Raw genomic sequence first — 21956 nt, 5'->3', positions numbered from 1 at the left:
TGTTAGCGGTAGTTTTGGTGAGCTTGGGTTATTACAAATGTTATCAAATCCAGGCTATGAATAACGTGCTAGCAAGGACGCTGGCCCCTCAAAAAGGGTGAATGCGAAATTCCACATTAGTTAGAGGGGAGAACTAAACATTCTTATAAGTTATCATTGATCTTGTCCGATATGCTAGTGAGGACTCTGACCCCAAAAGGGATAGATTGTGAGATCCCACCTTAGTCGAAGAGGGTTCAAAAGTGGATGGAAAGAGATCCAAGCTTCAAAAGATTTCTCCTTCTTTTTATAAAGAAAGAATACCCTAAGTTCAAGCCCAACCCATAAGTCTTTGTCTAATAAATAAATTAAGTTGGTTAATAAATCACGGAGTAGAGTAGGGAAAAAAAAAAAAATGCATAACCTTCAAATTTCTGTTATAATCTGTGCTTAATCCAAGGTCATTATCCCTTGATGTCAACAACAGTGTTAATTACAGTCCCCATCTGAATCTGAACACAACTCTGTGTGTTTCTGCCATGGCTTACTTTAATTCAGCATCACACACCAAACAGGAACAGTATTCTCCATGTCCTTAACCTAATTTCAGCCTCTGCAACTTGAGCTACACAAACTTAAATTGGAAGAAGACAAGACCCTCTAAAGCAGAGAATAAAATTTTAAGTTGATAATGTAAGCCCATGCATCTCGTGAAACCCTTGGTTTTCACCGCACCTTCTCTAAATCCCTTCGGTTACTCTCCATTTTCCTCTGCCTTCTTCTTCTTCCAGACTCTCTTGTGGTTGTTATGGTAAAAAATACATCTCTATTGATATAAGTACGAGCTCTGCAAGTGAAGTAGGGGACTTTTGGATGATTGGGGAAGAAGGCAGAAGGGATATACATGCTTGAGATTGATTCAAAATTTGAGGAGATGTGTGCGATGGCTCAGCTGAAAGAATGGGGGGACAAGGAGTATTAAATGAGGCTGCAGAAAATTGGCGTCATTAATATTACTGGAGAACCGTCGTGAAGAGCAGCAGCCATTGACAGTGGCCTTTTTTTTTAAAAAAAATTTCTTTTGCTTTGAAGAAGAGACCCCACATTCCAAATTGTTTAATAAATGTTGACTCGTTGTATACCAAAAACTTTATAACTGGTTTGGATTGACTTAGACATTAATGTTTAGAATTACAACTCTCTATAATGAACATCTTTTGGTTTTCCAAAAAAATCTCGTTTTAAGGGAGATGTGTATTACTTATAAATCCATGATCATCATCCTCTTAATTAACCAATCTGAGAATTCTTCCCAACAATTTTCAACGATCAATCAGATGGAGGACAAACCCAGAAACCCACAAGTTATCTTAACATATTTGTTTTGGTTTTGGGTCAATTTGGGTTTTCTTTTTCAATGAATCCAAAACTCGAACGAAATATTTTCAGTTTCAGAAAATTAACTCAATCCAACCCAAAATGCTCACTCAACGCAACCCAATCTCTAGGATTCAGGTTGGGTCGATTTGAGTTGTCTTTTAATTAATCTTTTTAGACATTAGAATCTAATAAATCTCAAATTTTGTTACAACAGAAGATAGATTCTAGTTTCTATAAATGGATTACTTTGATTTTTCATTGTAGAGTGAGCAGAATGTTTGGACATAATTATTACAGAGCATCTCGTGACACTTCTGAACACCTGCCCCTAAAACAGAGGAATCATGGTGATAATGAAAAAAAACAAAGTAAATTAAAGAATTTGGTTATGCTTTCTTTAGGGGAGAAAAACACACATCGGAGACAGCTAAACATGGAAAAAATTAATTGAACTTTTGGGTGAAAGAATTGGTATGAATATCTATCATACAAAGCACTCTAAAATAATGCTCCACTATAAACTCTCTGTTCAGGAGATGTAACAGAATATCACACGGCATAAAGCTAGAAAAGAAATATGCATCCACACTCTAGCAAACAGGGTAAAAGTAGAAAGATGGCAGAGAAAATTCGTGGCAAAAAATTAAAAAAAAAAAAACTGACATTTTAGTAGGGATCGATCTTTCAGGATTAGGTGTCTAATTCCCTGGCAGAAGATTGGTCGATTTCCTTTCTAGATGCCTCCCAAAGCAGTTGTTCTATTCCAAGCTTTCTGAGCTCTACAAGACCTCGTTCGACTGCCAAAGGGAATGAGACTTTAAAGCTAATTCATGAAGTTCTATACAATTGTTCTACAGAATATAAGTTACATTCCAGATGATAGGCATCGAAGTAATCTGAGATTTCCAGACACAAATTGCATGTACATTTATCATAATTTCAGGTAGAGTCCAACTCCCTATATTGATGGTTAGAGCATTTGTTGGTTTTGTAAAATAATCTATAATTGTTAGTGTTAGGTATGGAAGCTACCTATTATTTATAGGTTATTCAATTGTTACCCGGACTAAATGTATAGAAAATGGAAAAATGGTTATATATATATATATAAATATATATATATATATATATAAAAAAAGATAATTATATATAATAGATAGTTATATCTTATAAAACTATATATAATAAATTAAACTATATATATATCTATTATATTTTAAAGATGTACTTTCCACCTTCTCTATATTTTCTCTCTTATTTTGAATATAAACCTTTGCCAATATTTTTCTTTACTCTACATATCTGAACTCATCAATATGAACCTTTAGTCAATATTTTTCTTTGCATTTTTTCTATCTTATTTTTTGTGTTCATTTAGATCGAAGGTATGTGTTGGTGTGTAATCCTAAAATGAAAATTTTAACATGGAAATTTTCTGGAAAAAAAAAAGGTCAGAAATACATCAAAATCATAAGCAAACTAATTTGTGAAGATCCCATGATAAAAATTGAAATAATAGATTCATGCAGCATGTAAAAATAAAGTTTAGAGATAGCAAAGGCAGTAACAGCAGTAATGGAAATCATGTAACGTACCATCGACAGCATCATGTGAAGTCGGAGGCTGTCCACTACGACTGATCCAAAACTGAAGCCGCTCATCTGCAACATCCTCATCCACACCATATGTCTTGGCTCTTCTCCAGAAGTATGTGAGCCAAGCCTGCATAAGTTTTCAAACTCCGTCAATTATGAATAAAAAACTGCTCAAGTCTACCACAAGCAAATATTGTCCTTTTTGAACTTTTCCTTCTATGCTTTTCCTCAAGGTTTTTAAAACGTGTCTGCAAGGGAAAGGTTTCCACTATTATAAGGAATGCTTCGTTCCCCTCTCAATCGATGTGGGATCTCACAATCCACCCCCTTAGAGGCCCAACATCCCTGCTAGCACACCGCTCAATGCTCTAATACCATTTGTAATAGTCCAAGCCCACCATTAGCAGATATTACCCTCTTAGGGTTTTCCTTCAAGGTTTTTAAAACACATCTAGCATAGAGAGGTTTCCACACCCTTATAAATAATGTTTTGTTCCCCTCTCCAACTGATGTGGGATCTCACATCCAAAGATACGGATATGTAATGAGATAGTAAACTTCCTGAACAGTTCAGAACAATTAATTTATATATTCAATCTAGGATACTTAACATGTTAATAACTTTGGACAAAGAAATAAAATGAAGACCATATGTATGCACATAGGCTATAAGAGCAAATAGCATCAAAGAATAAATCAAGACAGGTAGAGAACTGGGTGCTTTTGCACACCAGAATTTCCACATCTTTTCAACAAGGGGATACAATGGCGTGGGGTAAATGCCAAAAGATAACTATAAGTAGGAGGTTCACAAAGCACAAAACTAAATAAATCCTCATGACTAACAAGAAAGATGAAACAGATAAAACTACCTCCTTAAAATGAATATCTTCAGCTTCAGCTTCACTTAGTTCTGCAAAGAGAGAAGTTCAATCATGAAATAACTCGTAAGCCTAACTTGCACTCCTTTCATTCATCCTTTCTTTCTTCTTGTTCTTGTTGTGTGAGTGTTTATGAAGAACGCTAAAACTACCATGTACTTCAAACATGAATATGTTGTTACTATATAAGCATGGTGTTAAGGTACAAAGTCAACTTACCAAAAGCCTCAGTAAACTTCCGATCAGCATGTGATTTTGAATCTGTGATTAGAAAAGCGAAAGAAAATAAGCAACTTTATTTGTACCATTCTTATTAGATTCAATTGAAAAATCATTCAGTTTTTTTTTTATTATCCATGGTGTTTACAAAAGGCCTTCCTGATTTGTAACGAGGGAGGTATAACTAAATAAAAATGTTAGAAAGTTTACACCAAGATATAGCTTGGTAAATAACATTATCGAAAAGTCATGATGAGGTTTTTCCATAATACGACTTTTGTGTTCTTGAAAGGGTGGTACGTTAAGGCCATATCCAAAAAAGTCATTCAGTTTTTTAATCATGGCAAGTCGAACTATTAAAGCTGCAAATAACTCTCGAAGTTATGATTGTACAGAATTGATTTTGTCATTGACTAACGTCACATATAAGTAATCCATCGTATTAATATCGACATGTAAAAGAGAACAAAGCTCTGATTCTTCAAAGTAATAATATATATTCTGACTAATTGAGAAGGGTGAGTAAAAATCAATACTCTTCAAAATATTTTAACTGGAAATGCAATTGTTCAAAAAGTTTGAAGGTAAAACTTCACCTGATTGATGAATCAAACTTGGACATCTATGTTGTGCCAATGCAAGCACAACTGCATCTTCAACCTGGAAAATGCAAAAAGGAAAGAGTTTTGAGAAAAAAAATCCATGAGATTAATCGACGTGTGCACAAGCAGTAGAGACACTCGTGAATATATATAAAAAATACAAAATTGAAAAAAAGTAAACATAAGGACATATCAATTACAACAAGAAGGATACAACAGAAAGATTCAAGCTACGAAGAGCTATCATTCACGTCTAAAATCAAGGGGGAAAAGCACAAAAATAAGAGCAGATAATGAAATTATTATAGCAATCATAGCGAAAACTAAGTTTTCCACAAAGGAAAAAAGAAAACCTTTAGAGATGCTAGTTCTCTCAGTCCCATTTCAACTGAAAGCATACTCTCAATATTTCCTTCACCAGATAGATCATTTAAATCCTGGATGAGCTTACTCCTATCTTGATCATTTCGACCTGAAAGATTGATGCTCAACATTATTTTTGTTCATTAAGTACAAAGAAGTGGATAAAAACAAGTGCATGATATTAAACAACTGGATCCCAGAGTTGAACCAACCTTCAGGCTCCTCCTTAGCCTTTTGTCCAGCAGAAGTAACAACTTCGAATGGCAAAGGAGCTAAAGAAGACCAATACTCATGTTTTGAGAGTGCAATATCCGCACATATTCCTGAAAACAAGCAAATCAGTGAAGGAAAAAAAAAAACTACAAACATGCAGAAGAAAAATTCTTGCAACAAATACAAGTGGCCCAGATGTAAAATTATTAAGAGCCTTATAAAACATAAATGAAAATAGGAGGGGGAAAAGGCCAAGGAAGATATTAAATAACGGCACTCAAAATTTATTGAGGAAAGAAACAAGTCATCTAATTTCCCTACAAACATAGCTACAAAGATGATTAGCAATCCATGATTAAGTTCTGGAAGAGATGGAGAAAAAAATCATATAGAGTTTTATTGGTTTTCGTAAAAGAAACAAGAGAAAACCCCCACCCAAAAGAACTAATCACAAAACAGCCTTCTAATCTTGAAGAATAATAACTTTATTTTCTGAAATTCCAATGATTTTTGGGAAACAAGCAGCCAATGCTTGATTACCCGCCAAAACATCTAGCCAAAAAGAAGTCTTATTGTCATTTCTCATAGTTATCAGAGACAACCATTCGAAAGTAGCTTAATACTCCACAAAGTGCTTTCTGAATTTCCTATTTGCCTTGTTTTTGTGAACTTCATAATATACAGTTTTCATTTTACCAACCATAAACCCAGCCCAATTAGAAAGAACTTAAGCTTTATGAAAGCACACAACTCAATAAGCTATGAGGTATTTATAAAACGAGAAAATGTTCCTTACCATATTGAACAGCTAAGCCCCAGTAGCGAGCAAGCCAACACCTCTTCAAAACAACCTCTTCCTGGAAAAAGAACAAAGAAAATATGATTGAAAGAGAACTTCACAGCTGAACGTAGACATTGATTCTATAGTTAGACACTAACCATCTCCTCTTGTGTCAAAATCATTCTTTGTGTCATTACACGAAGAGCCTTTGCTTCAGACTCTGCTTCTCGGAGTTGTTCTGTAGCTGCTGATGACTCATCTTTTAAGTTCTGATAAGATAATTGCAACATCAGACATTTGAAAACCAAGACATGGATTGAAATCACTCAACTAGTTATGTAAATAGAGATAGTGATTTTTACCTCAATTTCTGAACGAAGGGCAGCAATTTCTTCGTTTCTACTATCCTTGGTTGGTATTGCAGCCTTGAGTGCAGCCTATACAAAGAATAATAGTCAGGGTTAAAACAAAAGACAGAGCCAATGACATCAAAGGTGCTCATTCTGAAGCAAATTTCAACTTGGCCCATTTCCTAGAACTGGGATTAATAATGTAAAGGGCCTACAGAATAAAAAATGACTCGATCCCTTGAAACCTATTCTATATGCTTCATGCAGTTACAATCTCAACAAACCTCTCTTTGACGCAGTTTTGCTTCTTTCCTGCAAATAAATAAGGCGAAACAGTAAGACCTGGAAAATTTCACAAAAAAATGGCACGTTTAACGCGATGCAAACGTACCTGCTTAATAATTTGGCTTCCAAAGATACACCCTCTCCAAGAGTAGCAACCTGTGAAAGTATTGATACAAAAATAATAAACATAGGTCAGTAAATTGTTCAAGGTGTGTAAAGCTTGCAACAAATGCAAATTTTTAATTTAATTCGGTGAACTGCCTACACATAAGTTTTAAAAAATAACTAACCAACAAACATCTCAAGATACATGCAGTCATACTATGACTATTAAAGTACAGGCATCTTTCTCTATGAGGCCCTTGGATTTACTTAACTTTCATTTTTCAATCAACCTATCAATAAAACTAAGAAAATCAGTAGGTTAATTAATACCTGTTTCTCTAGCATTCTAGCTCTAGCCTCTGCCTCTTCCCGTTTTTCTTCTGCTTCTCGAAGCTGTCCAACAAACTCAAGCATAAATCTCAATTGAACATGGTATTCGTGGAACTGATATTCATATTCATAATCTTTCTTGAAACAGTGAGCAGACCTTTCCAAATATATTCTCGTTCTCTTCTTGTAGCATATCAAGCTGCAAAAAGACCAAAGTCAGATTCAGTGCATTTGACTCGAGAATCACTGTGTGATTTCATCGAACAAAAGACGTAGTTAATACGCTTAGGAACTAGCTTCCTCCAATCCAATCCAACAGAGGGGTCATCTTGTTAGGAATCACGACTCTCCACAATGGGATGATATTGTCCACTTTGAGCATAAGCCCTAGTGGCTTTGCTTTGGGCTTCCCCAAAAGGCCTCATACCAATGGAGATGTATCCCTTGCTTATAAACTCATAATCATTCAACTAAATTAGCCAATGTGGAACTCCCTCCCAACAATCTTCAACACTCCTCCCCTTAAACAAACTACACTATAGAATCTCCCCTTAATCGAAGCTCGACTCCTTCTCTGGAGTCCTCGAACAAAGTACACCCTTTGTTCAACACTTGAGTCAATTTTGACTACACCTTTGAGGCTCACAACTTCTTTGTTCAACATGACATGGCTAAGTTAAGGGCATGGCTCTGATACCATGTTAAGAATCACGACTCTCCAAAATGGTATGATATTGTCCACTTTGAGCATAAGCCCTCATGGCTTCTTTGGGTTTCTTCAAAAGGCCTCGTCACAAAGGAGATATATTCCTTACTTATCAACTCATGATCATTTCCTAAATTAACCAATGTGAGACTCCCTCCCAACAATCCTCTAACACATTTTTTTCTAGTGCCAGAGGAAGAAATTGATCTCTACAATTTATATTCCCATACCTCATCACGTAGTGCAGAAGCTTCGGACTGATCCCCTGCATCTTTGGAGTTGACCTGTCCGATATCTGATGTAAATCTGACCAAAAATTTTTTTGGAATTGAGTAAATGGAGAAATAAGAAAACGCATTGCCCCCATTTGTCATGATCCCCATTTATCACACGTATTTGAAAAAACAAGGTGTTGAGCGTAATAATAACCTTCTATCTCCAATCCTATTAGAAGGAGGTTCAATTGGAGGAATGAAGACTGGAGTTCTGGGTGGAGGTTTACTTGGTGGAACGATCTGGCTCGAACGCACGGACCTCGATGATCTACCAGCTGATGTGGATCGAACTTGAGGAACATTCTCTACGAAATTACGACCTAACTAATCAAAACACCAGAAATTCCAGTCGCCTTCTCGTTAGATTGTTCCACAAGCTAATGCTAAACAATCAAAACGCCGGAAAATGCCCGGCGCGGGATTGATCACAATATCTACTGAATCCTAGAATAATCGATAACAAGCCAAGCTGCTAGTACACAGATCTTGAAAGCAATGATAACAAAAAGATAGAGACTAGACAAAATTTCATGAGAATTGACGTCAACGAGTCACCTAATTAAATGAGAAGAGCCAAGGATACTCGAAATTACCGCGGGAGACGGAGATCTGTTAATCCTGGGACCTGAAATCGTATGAAACGAATTGGAATTGTTACTGTTCACAGCACTGGGATAAGATGAGTGACTAGGAGGAGGCGGAGCACGGAATCGGAAGTTGAGATCATCCTCTTCATCTTCATCTTCATCGTCGCCCTCCACGGGCGGCCGCGTGTTGGCCATAGCCTCAGCCAAACGTTGAGCAGCCTTCTTTGCGGCAACATTCTGAGCGCGCTTGATGGTGGAATTCGAACCCAATAGAGCGTGAGGATGAGCCGGAGAAGATGATCCCGTGCTGCTCGAGCCACCACTCCACTGCCGGGCGGAGACTGGACTAGCAACTCTCCTCCGATCCATTTCCGTCACCGGAAATATGCCAAGTGATTGCGCCGCAGTTCCAAGATTAGCAGGAATTTTCTCGGCGCTAGATTTTCTCGAGAAAATAACAGAATACAAGATGGGGAGGGAAAGAATCCGGGTTGACAACTAAAAACGATGTCGTTTGATTCAGATCCGCCATTTCCTTAACGTAGCGTATAACCATAAAACTTCTAATGATTATCTAAATATTATCATGAAAATTAATAATTACTAAATTTCCAACCAATTGAAAGTTGACGCAAATAATTAGTTAATTAATCATATAATTTTGTTTTTAATTTTTAAAAATTATATTTTGTTTTCTCACTTAGAATTCTTAACCAATTTTTTTAACCGTGGTAAAAAAAACATCGTAAGATAATTTCTTTCAAATGGGAAATTATTTGATGAGACTGTCACAATCTAATTTATCTTTATGGGTCGGCCCACGACCATTTCATATGAATATGTTAGCCCACAATCGTGCTTTTGGGCCAAGAATATTGGATGGATCATGGGCCCATTAAATTTTGATTTTGAAAAATCTAAATGTTTAATATGAGAGTGAGAAAACTCGTGCTAATTAATCTAAATTGGCGATTAATTATAGCGATTACTTCATCGGCATAGGAGGGCCGATGTCTCGAAAGAATTCGGATGGATGGAGGTTCGAGAAGTCTCGATGAGATGAATGGCACGTGGGTTTGTTCTTGATGGCATGAATGAGTAAGCTACGATGGTCAACGACACCCTTGACTTGGGATGACGTCAAAACATGAGAGTCATGTTAATTGGACACCAAAATGAGATGATAGGATGCGACATTGCATTGAGAGACCTTGGTCTAGTGTAGAGGCAAGTTGGTTGTACTGCAGATGATTGAACATACACGAGTAGGCAGCGTGTGTGGCCGAATAAGCTTGAATTTCGCATGAGCGATGTTCGATTGACAAAGACAAACCTCGTCTAACGTCCAACGATCGTAAAAAATATATATTGAACTTGAGGGGCAGTTTGTGCCATCAAACCAAAGGAGATTGACAAGACCAAAAGGACTGGTGGGTGTCAAATTGTAATAGATTTGGGTGCCAAATTGATTGCGTATCTTGACCAAGATACTCATGAATAAGTTGTAAGTTGATTTATTTGGCTATGCATGATCAACAATAGTGCTTCACTATTGGCTACTTCCCATCTACGTCCATATAATTAAAGCTTTTTCTTTTGTCCCAAATAATTTAATTTTAAAGTTGATGAACAACTTTTCCGAGCATGACGGTAGGTTGTAAAGATGCCACCGATGATATTGAATTGAGACACTCCTACTCACATTAGCTAATTTAGGGAATGATCGAGTTTATAAGTAAGAAATACATCTCCATTTGTATGAGACCTTTTGGGGAAGCTCAAAGCAAAGCCATGAAACCTTATGCTCAAAGTGGACAATATCATACAATTGTGGAGATTCGTGGTTCTTAACATGATATCAGAGTCATGCCCTTAAAAGGTGTCGAGCCTCGATTAAGGGGAGACTGTTCGAGGGTTCCATAGGCCTCAGAGGAGGCTCTATAGTGTACTTTGTTTCATAGGGGTCTCAACAGTTGTATACCCGCCTCGATTAAGGGGAGACTGTTCGAGGGTTCCATAGGCCTCAGAGGAGGCTCTATAGTGTACTTTGTTTCATAGGGGTCTCAACAGTTGTATACCCGCCTCGATTAAGGGGAGACTGTTCGAGGGTTCCATAGGCCTCAGAGGAGGCTCTATAGTGTACTTTGTTTCATAGGGGTCTCAACAGTTGTATACCCGCCTCGATTAAGGGGAGACTGTTCGAGGGTTCCATAGGCCTCAGAGGAGGCTCTATAGTGTACTTTGTTTCATAGGGGTCTCAACAGTTGTATACCCGCCTCGATTAAGGGGAGACTGTTCGAGGGTTCCATAGGCCTCAGAGGAGGCTCTATAGTGTACTTTGTTTCATAGGGGTCTCAACAGTTGTATACCCGCCTCGATTAAAGGGAGACTTTTCGAGGGTTCCATAGGCCTCAAGGAAGGCTTTATAGTGTACTTTGTTCCATAGGCCTCAGCAATTGTATACTAGCCTCAATTAAAGGGAGACTGTTCGAGGTTCCAAAGGCCTCAAAGGAGGCTCTAGAGTGTACTTTGTTCCATAGGCCTCGACAGTTGTATACTAGCCTCAATTAAGGGGAGACTGTTCGAGGGTTCCATAGGCCTCACGGGAGGCTCTAGGGTGTACTTTGTTCCATAGGCCTCAACAGTTGTATACCAGCCTCGATTAAGGGGAGACTGTTCGAGGGTTCCATAGGTCTCAGGGAAGGCTTTATAGTCTACTTTGTTCCATAGGCCTCAGCAGTTGTATACTAGCCTCAATTAAGGGGAGACTGTTCGAGGGTTCCAAAGGCCTCAGAGGAGGCTCTAGAGTGTACTTTGTTTCATATGCCTCAGCAGTTGTATACCGGCCTCGATTAAGGGGAGACTGTTCGAGGGTTCCATAGGCCTCAAGGAAGGCTTTAGAGTGTACTTTGGTCCATAGCTTCAGCAGTTATATACTAGCCTCGATTAAAGGGAGACTGTTCGAGGGTTCCATAGGCCTCAGAGAAGGCTCTATAGTGTACTTTGATCCATAGGCCCCAGGGAGCTCTATCGTGTACTTTGATCCATAGGTTTCAGTTGTATACCAGTAACAGCCCATGTGAGATTCTTTTACGGTTTAAAGCTTAAAATAAAACTTTTCAAATCCTATGAACATAATCGAGACCTGTCTTAAAAGTACAAAAATATTATATATAATTCATGCAACCCACCGAGACGGGAAAATGTCGAGCTAGTTCTTTCTTACCCTATGGCTCATGCAAAAGGAAATGGTACATAAAACTTCAGAACATGGGGACACCATGTAAGAACATAAATGAAAGAAACATGAGATGTGGGCAACGTTGGATGTGGTCTCTTGGGCTGTTGGAAATTGGGAAACGTGAAAGATATTACAAGATGATGAAAGTTTATAAATAAGTATCAATAAATTGTACATTTTTGTTGGTTAGTATGTGTGGACTCATTCATTCTATAAAATTATTATGAACTCTATAATCAATAATGTTTCGCGCTCGGATAGGTCTAGACAATATAGGTCGAGGTGCCACAAATTAATATAAAGTCATTAGTCACCGTGAATATGCACCAAAATATCTCGAGTAAGTACGACATAAGTCTATCTCAGCCTATCAGTAAATAGACCAAATATATATATATATATATATATATATATAGGTGAAGACCCGAGAAAAAAAATAAAAATGGTTGTAATATTGTAATAGCCTAAGTCCATCACTAACAGATATTGTCTACTTGCTTCGTTCCTCCAATCCATGTGGTATCTCACAATCCACTCCCCTTAGGGCCCAACGTTCTCGTTGGCACACCACTCGATGTCTAGCTCTTGTACCATTTGTAACAGTCCAAGCTCACTTCTAGCAGATATTGTCTATTTTAACTCGTTACGTATTGCCATCAACCTCACGGATTTAAAATGCGTATGTTAGGGAGAGGTTTCCACACTCTTATAAGGAATGCTTCGTTTCACTCTCCAACCTATATGAAATCTCACAAATACTAGCTACAGTGGTGTTCGACGTTGTTTCAAAGGGTAAATACGTAATTTTAAGGACAAAAATTTACATACGCTTTACAAACATGACAGTTTTAACGAATTACAGATGAATCAAACCATGTTCTCTGTTAGCTTACAAATAGAATCGATTATTTTCGTGAGTCACTTTCCTTTCTATATCGAACGAAGTTAACTTTTCATCAAACCCTAAACCCTAATTTTGTTATCACGTTTTTTAGAAGTTGAACATTTTGACACGGACGAATCAAAAAGATTTATTTATTTTTATTGCATTAGGTATATAAACTAAGAAATTATTAATGTAAAGTAACAAATAATATTTTAAGTTACAAGTTACCCCTTTGAGTTAAATGGATTAAAAAAATGTTGAATATTCAAATTTACAGCTGGCTGGTTTTGATTGGGTGGAGAGTACAATTGGGTCGAGCTTAAAACCCTGACAGTCCAACAAAGCTACCGACAAGGCCCATTATTAATTTCACATTTTGACCTATAATTCCTTTCCTCCTTTATTTACGTTTCTTTTTCCCCTTATTTCTCTCTCATGGAAAATGACATAATACTCCCTCTCTCACAAACCTAGAATGAGACATATTTTCGAGTATTCGTGTAACAACCCGAGGAGTCCCAACGTCCTCACTGACACACCGCTCAGTGTCTAGCTCTAATATCAACTGTAATAGTTCGAGACCACTGCTTATATATATTGTCCGTTTTAGCTATCGTCATCAGCCCTTCGTTTTAAAACACGTTTATTAGAGAGATATTTCCACACACTTATAAAGAATGGTTCGTCCTCATCTCGAACCGTGTGTATATAATTTAGCACAATTTAGGCCCATTTAAGCTCGGATTGATTCAAACCATAAGCTTAAAACAAAGCATAAGCTCACAATTGATTCAGCCCACTCTAAGAAAATGAGAAGAAAACCTCAATCATGGACTCATCGGGTCGTGATGATCGAGGACAACATATAATAGACAATTGTCCCATCACAAGGATTTTTCATGTCTCGTCATAAGGAAATGGTACCGAACCCTTTGAGAGACTATTATAATATTGGGGTCTACTCCCACGTAAAAACACGCAAGCTCTTACCTATAATCAACTCTAGTTCATTTTGACCTGTTACGTATTGTCGTCAGCCTCACGATTTTAAAACATGTCTATTCGAGAGAGGTTTCCACACCCTTTTAAGAGATGTTTCGTTCCCCACTCCAACCGATGTGAGACCTCAATATCCATCTCTTGGGAGCCCCCCAACGTCCTCGCAGACACACCATCCAGTGTTTGGCTCTTATACCATTTGTAACAACTCAAACCCACCGCTAGCAAATATTGTCCATTTTAACCCATTACATATTGTTGTCGACCCTACAATTTTAAATAGGTCTGTTAGAGAGAGGTTTCCATGTCCGTATAAGGAATACTTTGTTACCCTCTTAAATCGATGTGGAAGCTCACAAAATCGAACCGTACACGTGTTTGCAAATTACAACTTTAACCTTAGAGTGAATATTAGGTATTGGGCAACATGTATGTATGTATGGGTAGCTAATTAATTATTGCAATTGTATTTGTTTGTATAGACAATTTGACTGAAACGCTTTCCTTTCGGTGGTATCAACAACCGGCTGCTGCCCCCCACTCCCCCCTCTCCCTCCAACACTAATACCATTTTGCATTGCTTTTGTTCGATGTCGTATCAAAACTTCGTCGGTTTCTACCGTTCTTCCGAACTAAAAAAGATTTATCAGACACAAGATTTAAAATTCAGTAAGCCCAAGCTCATCGCTAGCGGATATTGTTTTTTTTTTGCACTTTTTTTTTCAAGCTTCATCTCAAGGTTTATACGGGGTTTCCACACCCTTACAACGAATGTTTCGTTCCCCTCTCCAATCGATGTGGGATCTCACACTCCCCTTTCAAGATCCAACATTCTCGCTGACACTCGTTCTTCTCTCCAATCGATATGGGATCTCACAATTCACTCCTCTTTCGAGGTCCAGCATCGTCGCTAACACTTGTTCCTCTCTCCAATCGATGTGGGATTTCACAATCCAATCCCCTTTCAAGGCCCAACATCCTCGCTGACACTCATTCTTCTCTCCAATCGATGTGGGATCTTACAATTCACTCCTCTTTCGAGGTCCAGCATCGTCGCTAACACTTGTTCCTCTCTCCAATCAATGTGGGATCTCACAATCCACTCCCCTGAAAGCCCAACATCCTCGCTGACACTCGTTCTTCTCTCCAATCGATGTGGGATCTCACACTTCACTCCCCTTTCGAGACCCAACATCCTCGTTGACACTCGTTCCTCTCTCCAACCGATATGGGATCTCACAATCCACACCTTCACAGCCCAGCATCCTCACAACCTTTGTACGTTTAATCATTATATATCTTCTAGATTTATCACTTATCTATTTTCTCGATAGATTTATACATAAAATATCTAGATGTTTCTAGAACATTCTACAAACTTATAGACAGTGAACTCGTATAATTACTGTATTTAACCTTATTGGACTAGTAACCCGTGACCATTCTTTAACATCAATGGATCATGGTTATGGTTGGTAGACTATTAGGTAGAAATTAAATCAAAAAATAAAAAAAAAAACAATTTATGTATTAATATTGAAGAACAGCCCCATAAATATAAGTTAAAAATAATTATTAATCAAACAAGACAAGCCGTCGACAAGCGGGGAGTTAATGTTTACGTTTGAAATAGTTGTCACCAGCTTTCGTCCTATCATCTTCTTTTATATATATATATATATAATTAATTAATTAATATTACCGCTCAAACCACTACCGGTAAAAATTATCCGTTTTGTCCATTACATATAGTTGTCAGCCTTACAATCAATATAACAGCTCAAACATATCGCTAGTAGACATTATCCACTTTTGTCTCTTACGTATCAGCCACTAGCCTCACACAGTTAACATAACAACTCAAACCCATAATTAGTAGATATTATTTATTTTTGTTCGTTACGTATTGTTATCAGCCTCACAATTAATATAACAACTCAAACTCATCGTCAGTAGATATTATCCACTTTGGCTCGTTACATCTTGCTGTCAGCCTCACAGTTAATATAACAGCTCAAACTCATCATTAGTAGCATTGTCCGACCTGTTATATATCATCATCAGCCTCACAATTCATTTAACAACTCAAACCTACCGCTAGTAGATATTGTCCGCTTTGACCCATTACATATCACCGTCAACCCCACAACTAATACAACATCTCAAACTTACCATTATAGTAGATATTGTCCGCTTTGACCTATTACGTATCGTCGTTAGCTTCACAGTTATTAAAGAAGGTTCCGTCCTCTTCTACAACCAATGTGGGATCTCCCGATTAATCCCAGTCAATAGTTTTGCATGGGAATACGTTATCCTCATGTTTCAGAATCTTCTCTTTCTCTCTCCTCTTTTTTTTTTTTTGTTTGTTTGTTTGTTTATCTCAATCCTTGGTCTTTATAATAACCCTCACCCTCTAAGCATTTCTTGCACTCACTTTCTCCAAACCTCCATTAATATTCAATCAAACCTTCCATTGTTCATCAATGGCAGCCTTTTCATATCAATACCAACCTTTTCTTCTTGACTCAATCCTTCAAGCCAACAATCCCCTCAAAATGGATGGCTTTTTGGATGAACCAAATTTCAATATCAATTGCTTCACTCAATTCTTCGCTCAAGAACAAGAACAAGAACAACCCATTCACCGTTTTCCCGACCTTTGTAAACAGAGCCCTGAATCTTTCAGTTTGGTCGAGAAATCCGATAGCGGTGAGCCACCGGTCGTAAGTCAGTCGAAGCCGACTGTGACTTCCCCTTGTAGTAAGAAAAGGAAGAGCCGTGGAAATAACTCATCGGCTATCTCCGCTCAATCTAAGGTTTGAAACGTCTCTCTCCTTTAGCAAATATTGTCAGCTTTGACCGGTAAGGGAAATGTTTCCATACCCTTATAAGGGATGCTTTATTCCCTTCTCCGACTGATGTGGGATCTCACAATCCACCCGCTTAGGGTCCAGTGTCTTCACTGGCACACCGCTCAGTGTTTGGCTTTGATATCATTTGTAACAATCCAAACCCATTGTCAGTTTCACGATTTTAAAACGCGTTTACTAGAGAAAGGTTTTCACACTCTTATAAGCAATGATTCGTTTCCCTCTCGAGCTCATATGGGATCTCACAATCTACCTCTTAGGGGTCTAGCGTCCTTGTTAGCACACCATCCGATATTTGGCTTTGATACCACGCGGGATCTGACTCACATGTAATCTTTTGTTCATGGTGTGTTTTAGGAAAGCATTGGGAAGAAGGTGAAAACTAAAAGGGAATTGGATGAAAGGAAAGAAGGAGATGAAAAGGGCAAAACGGGGAAAAAAGAGGAGAAAAAGGCTTCAGAAGATGGTGCTCCGACTGGTTATATTCACGTCAGAGCTAAGAGGGGCCAAGCCACTGATAGCCACAGCCTTGCTGAGAGGGTAAGATAATTATTAATGAATTTATTTCCTTTTTATGGCCCCACACGCTAATAACGACATGTCGTATCGTTTCAGGTGAGAAGAGAGAAGATTAGTGAAAGGATGAAGACATTACAACGACTTGTTCCCGGTTGTGACAAGGTAAAAATTACATCTCTCTCTAGTAAATACGTCTTAAAATGTTAAGTGGAAGCCCAAAAGGGAAAATTTAAGAGGACGGTAGGACGTTGGGCCCCAAAAGGGTTGAATGTGAGATCCCACGTCAGTTGAAGAGGGGAACGAAACATTCTTTATAAGGATGTGAAAACCTTTCTCGAGCGGATTAAAATCTTGACAAAAAGTACAGAAGTGAAAATTCAACGACGACAATATCTACTAGTGGTGTGCTTTGACTGTTATATTCTTGGTCGTTGACAATGAATTATGTGGGTTTTGGTGATGAATAGGTAACAGGGAAGGCGCTCATGTTGGATGAGATTATCAACTATGTTCAGTCTCTACAAAATCAAGTTGAGGTAACAACATGTTATGTTCTTTAGCTATGTTGGTTTTGGCTCTCGATCGATCAAAACAAATAACCGTAAAATTTCTCTTTCAGTTTCTCTCTATGAAGCTCGCTTCTTTGAACCCAATTCTCTTCGACTTCAGAATGGACTTAGACGGCCTCATGATCCAACCCGAGGTACAAAAACCAACACCCTTTTAAAAAAAAAAAAAAAGGCTAGTTTTTCTCATAAACTTCGATCTAAATCCTCCATTATTACAAACAGTCATCGTCCTTGAGTAGCATAACGCCACAACTACCCGCAATGGCACAATGCAGCGTCATATCACCGCCAACATTGATCGACACCACCACAACAACAACACCAACCCCAACAATCGCCACCCCAAATTCCTATCCATTAACAGACAATTCAGCTAATTTGTTTCTACTACAACAAGTGATGAATCCAAACGCGTACACTCAATCTCAGGTAACTTAATCATTTATTATCTACAAAAATTCATCGTTTTCTTCAAAAACATTACATAACCTTTAAAAAAAACATGTTCTTTTTCAGGACAACGTTAAGGTTTCATCATTGGACGTCGAAGAACATAAACGAAAGCTTCTTATTTCATCAGGAATTGGCGACAACTTGAGCTACTTCCATTAAAGAACAGCTTTGAATTGGACATTAAAATTCTTTGTTCTTCGAACCATAAAAACAAAAGGTGATTGGAATGATCGAAAGTGGACAGAGAACATGAATAAAGTCGAAGGAGCAAAAATCAATGGACAACGAACACAGAGGATCGGATCTTTTCAACCCATTAATGTTCCCTCTCAGTTGGCTGCTCAAGTTTCGAGAATCTGCAGTGAATTTTTTTAGATCGAAGAATAAATTTTTATTTATTTTTAATGTATTAGTCTTAGATCATATATATTATTAAAAAAGAAAATAATTAATTGATTAGCCTATATCCATTTTCATACATATGCTAATATATGCAAATTGTCGAGATTTATCAAATTATATGCAGTAGTGTTCATACGATTCGAGAATTCGATCAACTCGAACTATAAAAGTTGAATTTTTTGAAAACTGAAAGATCGAGTCAGTTCGTAGGTTGACATTTTTTGGTTAGGTCAACCTGATTGATCCAAAAATTGGATTACCATCTAACCCAACCTATCGTATTTTTAAGATTATTGTGAATATTAAGAATATTTGACATTTGTGACTGATGTTAGTGATGAACGGTGAGTTATGAATGTTAGTTATAATGTGACATAGACCGTGGAGTAGGATTTTTTTAAATAATTAAAAATAAAAGACAACACAATCTAATCCAACCCGAAAACCCTATTCGAAAAAAGATGATTCCGTTGAGTTTGGTTGTGGATTCTTTTTAGGCCTCTTAGCTCACAAACCCAACTAACCCGATATAAGGTTTCTCTAACCCAACTCAACCCGTGTACCCCTAACTATATAGACTAATTGTATATAATAGCTCAAGCCCATTGCTAGCAGATATTATCCGCTTTGGCATTGTGTATTACCATCAGCCTCACGATTTTAAAACGCGTCTGTTAGAGAGAGGTTTTCACACCTTTGTAAGAAATGCTTTATTCTCTTCAACTGATGTGTGATCTTACAATCCACTTCATTGGGGCTCAGTGTCCTCGCGACATACTGTTCCATGTCTGGGTTCGATATCATTTGTAACAGCTCAAATCCACCACTGGTAGATGTTGTCCACTTTGACCTGTTGCGTATTGTCGTCAACTTCATAGTTTTAAAACGTGTCTGTTCCATACTCTTGTAAGAAATGTTTTATTCTCCTTTTTAACCGACGTGCGATCTTATATTTAAGAAATGAAAAGAAAAAAATTGAAGGAATCTTCGTGTTGATTTGTATTTTTTAATGAAGTTTGGAGAATACTATAGTGGTGAATAAGTTATGGTTTAGACATGGAGTTATGTGAACAGAACATTGTGTTTGTAGGGTTTTGTCGGGCAAATTGCCGATGTTGTCAAACTTCGACTGTGCATGGCTCATACAAAATTCCAAAATATATTAATTAACCATACCATAAAATCGGTTTATATATATATATATATATATGTTCAATCGTCTGCGACACATCCGACTTGCCTCTACGCTAGGCCAACTCATTCGGCTCGACCTTGCCTTTGCTCGGGCCAAGGTCTCTCAATACAACATCGCATCTCATCTTACCATCTCGATCTCCATCGACAGGTCCATATGTCATGACGCCATCCCGAGTCTCAGGATGTCGTTGGCCATCATAACTCGTTCGGTCATGTCATCGAGAATGGGTCCGCGTGTCGTTCATCTCATCGGGGCTTCCCGAACATCCATCCATCCGGGTTCTATCGAGGCATAGGCTCTCCCGTGCCCATGCCGAGTCATTTACGGATACCGTACCGGATAGCAGGTGTATGTAGCAACCTCCAACACGCGGGCTAGGGCGCAGTACCGGCACACTCATGTCGCCCGGTACTGTCCTTCAAAAACCCATTTCAAAGGAAGTCGTCTGAGACACTCGTCTCGGCATGCTCGCCCACACTGTGACACACGTATGTGCCACAGGGTAGCTCACTTAGGCCACAGGGCCCAGGGGTGTGTGTATATATATATAAACCAAGATCACATTGGAATGAGAGCGATCACGAGCAGAAAATGACTAGAAAAAGCTTTAAACTAACCCATCAAAATAATTAAAAATTACGACTGACCCACGAATTAATACAATGAAATTATTAGAATGTACCATTTGACTTGAATAATGAAGACAAATTCAATTATTTGCATTAGTTATGACACCTAAAAATATTATAAATAAATCACGTTTACAAGAAGCGTTAAGAATTTGTTTAAATGTAGGATTGCTTCGGCTCAGAATTTGGATTAGTACTCGAAATGGTCTTTACATTTTCCGACATGATCATGTTTCTATAACATTTCATGCCCAAAATTTAGATCAGTACTCGAAATTCAGATTTGGTACTTGATGGCCCTTATGTTCTCTTACATCTCGTGCAACATGATCATGTTTCTATAACACCTCATACCCAGGATTTAGATGAGTATTTGAAATTCATATTCGGTACCTAATGACCTTGACATTCCCCTGAATCCCCTTCGACATGGTCATATTTTCATAACTCCCCACACCGAGGATTTGGATCAATACTCGAAATCTAAACTCAGTACCTGATGACCTTGACATTCTCCCGCAACATAATCATGTTTTTTTAACACCCTATGCCCAGGATTTGGATCAGTGCCCGAAATCCAAATTTGGTACCTGATGACCCTAACATTCCCCTACATCCCCTGCGACATGATCATACGCCCCACGTCGAGGATTTGGATCAACACTTGAAATCCAGACTCAGTACCGGATGACCCTGACATTCCCCTGCGACATAATCATGTTTCTTTAACACCCTATGCCCAGGATTTGGATCAGTGCTCGAAATCATGATTCAGTACCTAATGGCCTTGACATGCCCCTACATCCCTTGTAACATAATTACATTACATACTCTTTACTTTTAAGAGTAAGAACTATCCCTGCAAGACCAACACGAGTCATTCCAACATGTTTTATCCCCACTCACGTGCATACCATGAAAATTCTTAAAAGGTCATCCAACTTAAAATTACTCCAAATAAAACACGTTTAACCACGAAGTTCCTATGATTAAGTCGCTGGAAAAGAAAGATGTACCTTCTTAGTATAGATAGTAACTTTTCATTTCCTTTACGTTTTTCTTAATCATCCTATCTTCAGAATCTCTCTCATTCGAACACAGTCTCGGATCATTCATGCACCCCCTCCTTCACTCGAGTATCACATAAACAAACGACAAAATTCAACTTAAATAAAGTCACAACTCGAATACTTAACATTTTAACACGACATTAGGATCAAACATGAATCCAAAGTAATTTAGATTAAGCTTAGGATTAAACAAAAGAAGCAAAGGATAACCAAATGGGGTTTCTTTGTTCATCACCTATTGCCTACAATAGCCCCACATGTTGAATTGTTCACATCATGATAATTTTGGACCCCAAACTAGACCTCCCATATGTCATATAATATAATTAAATTAATAAAATAATTTCATATCAAATAAATAAATAAATAAATATATATATATATATATATATATATATATAATTAAGAAAATAAAATAAAATAAAATAACTATAGCTGGAAATAGTGTTATATTAGAATTATTTGC

General features: G+C 37.8%; 2 protein-coding genes across 2 annotated transcripts; one reads left to right on the top strand and one right to left on the bottom strand.

The window, feature by feature from the left end:
- Positions 1-1781: 1781 nt before the first annotated feature.
- Positions 1782-9161, bottom strand: LOC111457271 (coiled-coil domain-containing protein SCD2-like). The gene is made up of 17 exons (XM_023099491.1): positions 8658-9161; positions 8219-8388; positions 8020-8095; positions 7241-7282; positions 7084-7146; positions 6755-6804; positions 6648-6675; positions 6376-6450; positions 6172-6282; positions 6029-6089; positions 5232-5342; positions 5010-5128; positions 4651-4714; positions 4055-4096; positions 3827-3867; positions 2955-3081; positions 1782-2156 (listed from the first exon to the last, which is right to left on the bottom strand). Exons 1-17 carry the CDS (start codon positions 9018-9020, stop codon positions 2050-2052), a joined length of 1650 nt encoding a protein of 549 aa, XP_022955259.1. The 5' UTR covers positions 9021-9161; the 3' UTR covers positions 1782-2049.
- Positions 9162-16204: 7043 nt separating this feature from the next.
- On the top strand, positions 16205-18596 carry LOC111457272 (transcription factor bHLH137-like). The gene is made up of 7 exons (XM_023099492.1): positions 16205-16596; positions 17008-17190; positions 17266-17331; positions 17637-17705; positions 17789-17872; positions 17961-18167; positions 18255-18596. Exons 1-7 carry the CDS (start codon positions 16264-16266, stop codon positions 18348-18350), a joined length of 1038 nt encoding a protein of 345 aa, XP_022955260.1. The 5' UTR covers positions 16205-16263; the 3' UTR covers positions 18351-18596.
- The last annotated feature ends 3360 nt before the right edge of the window (positions 18597-21956 follow it).

This window comes from Cucurbita moschata, unplaced genomic scaffold (assembly GCF_002738365.1).
Source record: "Cucurbita moschata cultivar Rifu unplaced genomic scaffold, Cmos_1.0 Cmo_Scf00019, whole genome shotgun sequence".
NCBI lineage: Eukaryota > Viridiplantae > Streptophyta > Magnoliopsida > Cucurbitales > Cucurbitaceae > Cucurbita > Cucurbita moschata.
The sequence above is the reverse complement of the archived record's forward strand: the minus strand, read 5'-3'. Positions and strand labels throughout refer to the sequence as shown.

Coding starts and splice junctions, on each gene's coding strand:
- LOC111457271 (XM_023099491.1), bottom strand. CDS start 9,020: ATGGATCGGAGGAGAGTTGCTAGTCCAGTCTCCGCCCGGCAGTGGAGT. Junction 5,129..5,231: donor GGCTAAGGAGGAGCCTGAAG/GTTGGTTCAACT, acceptor TCAATCTTTCAG/GTCGAAATGATCAAGATAGG. Junction 3,868..4,054: donor GAAGTTTACTGAGGCTTTTG/GTAAGTTGACTT, acceptor CTCTCTTTGCAG/AACTAAGTGAAGCTGAAGCT.
- LOC111457272 (XM_023099492.1), top strand. CDS start 16,264: ATGGCAGCCTTTTCATATCAATACCAACCTTTTCTTCTTGACTCAATC. Junction 17,191..17,265: donor GCCACAGCCTTGCTGAGAGG/GTAAGATAATTA, acceptor GTATCGTTTCAG/GTGAGAAGAGAGAAGATTAG. Junction 18,168..18,254: donor ACGCGTACACTCAATCTCAG/GTAACTTAATCA, acceptor GTTCTTTTTCAG/GACAACGTTAAGGTTTCATC.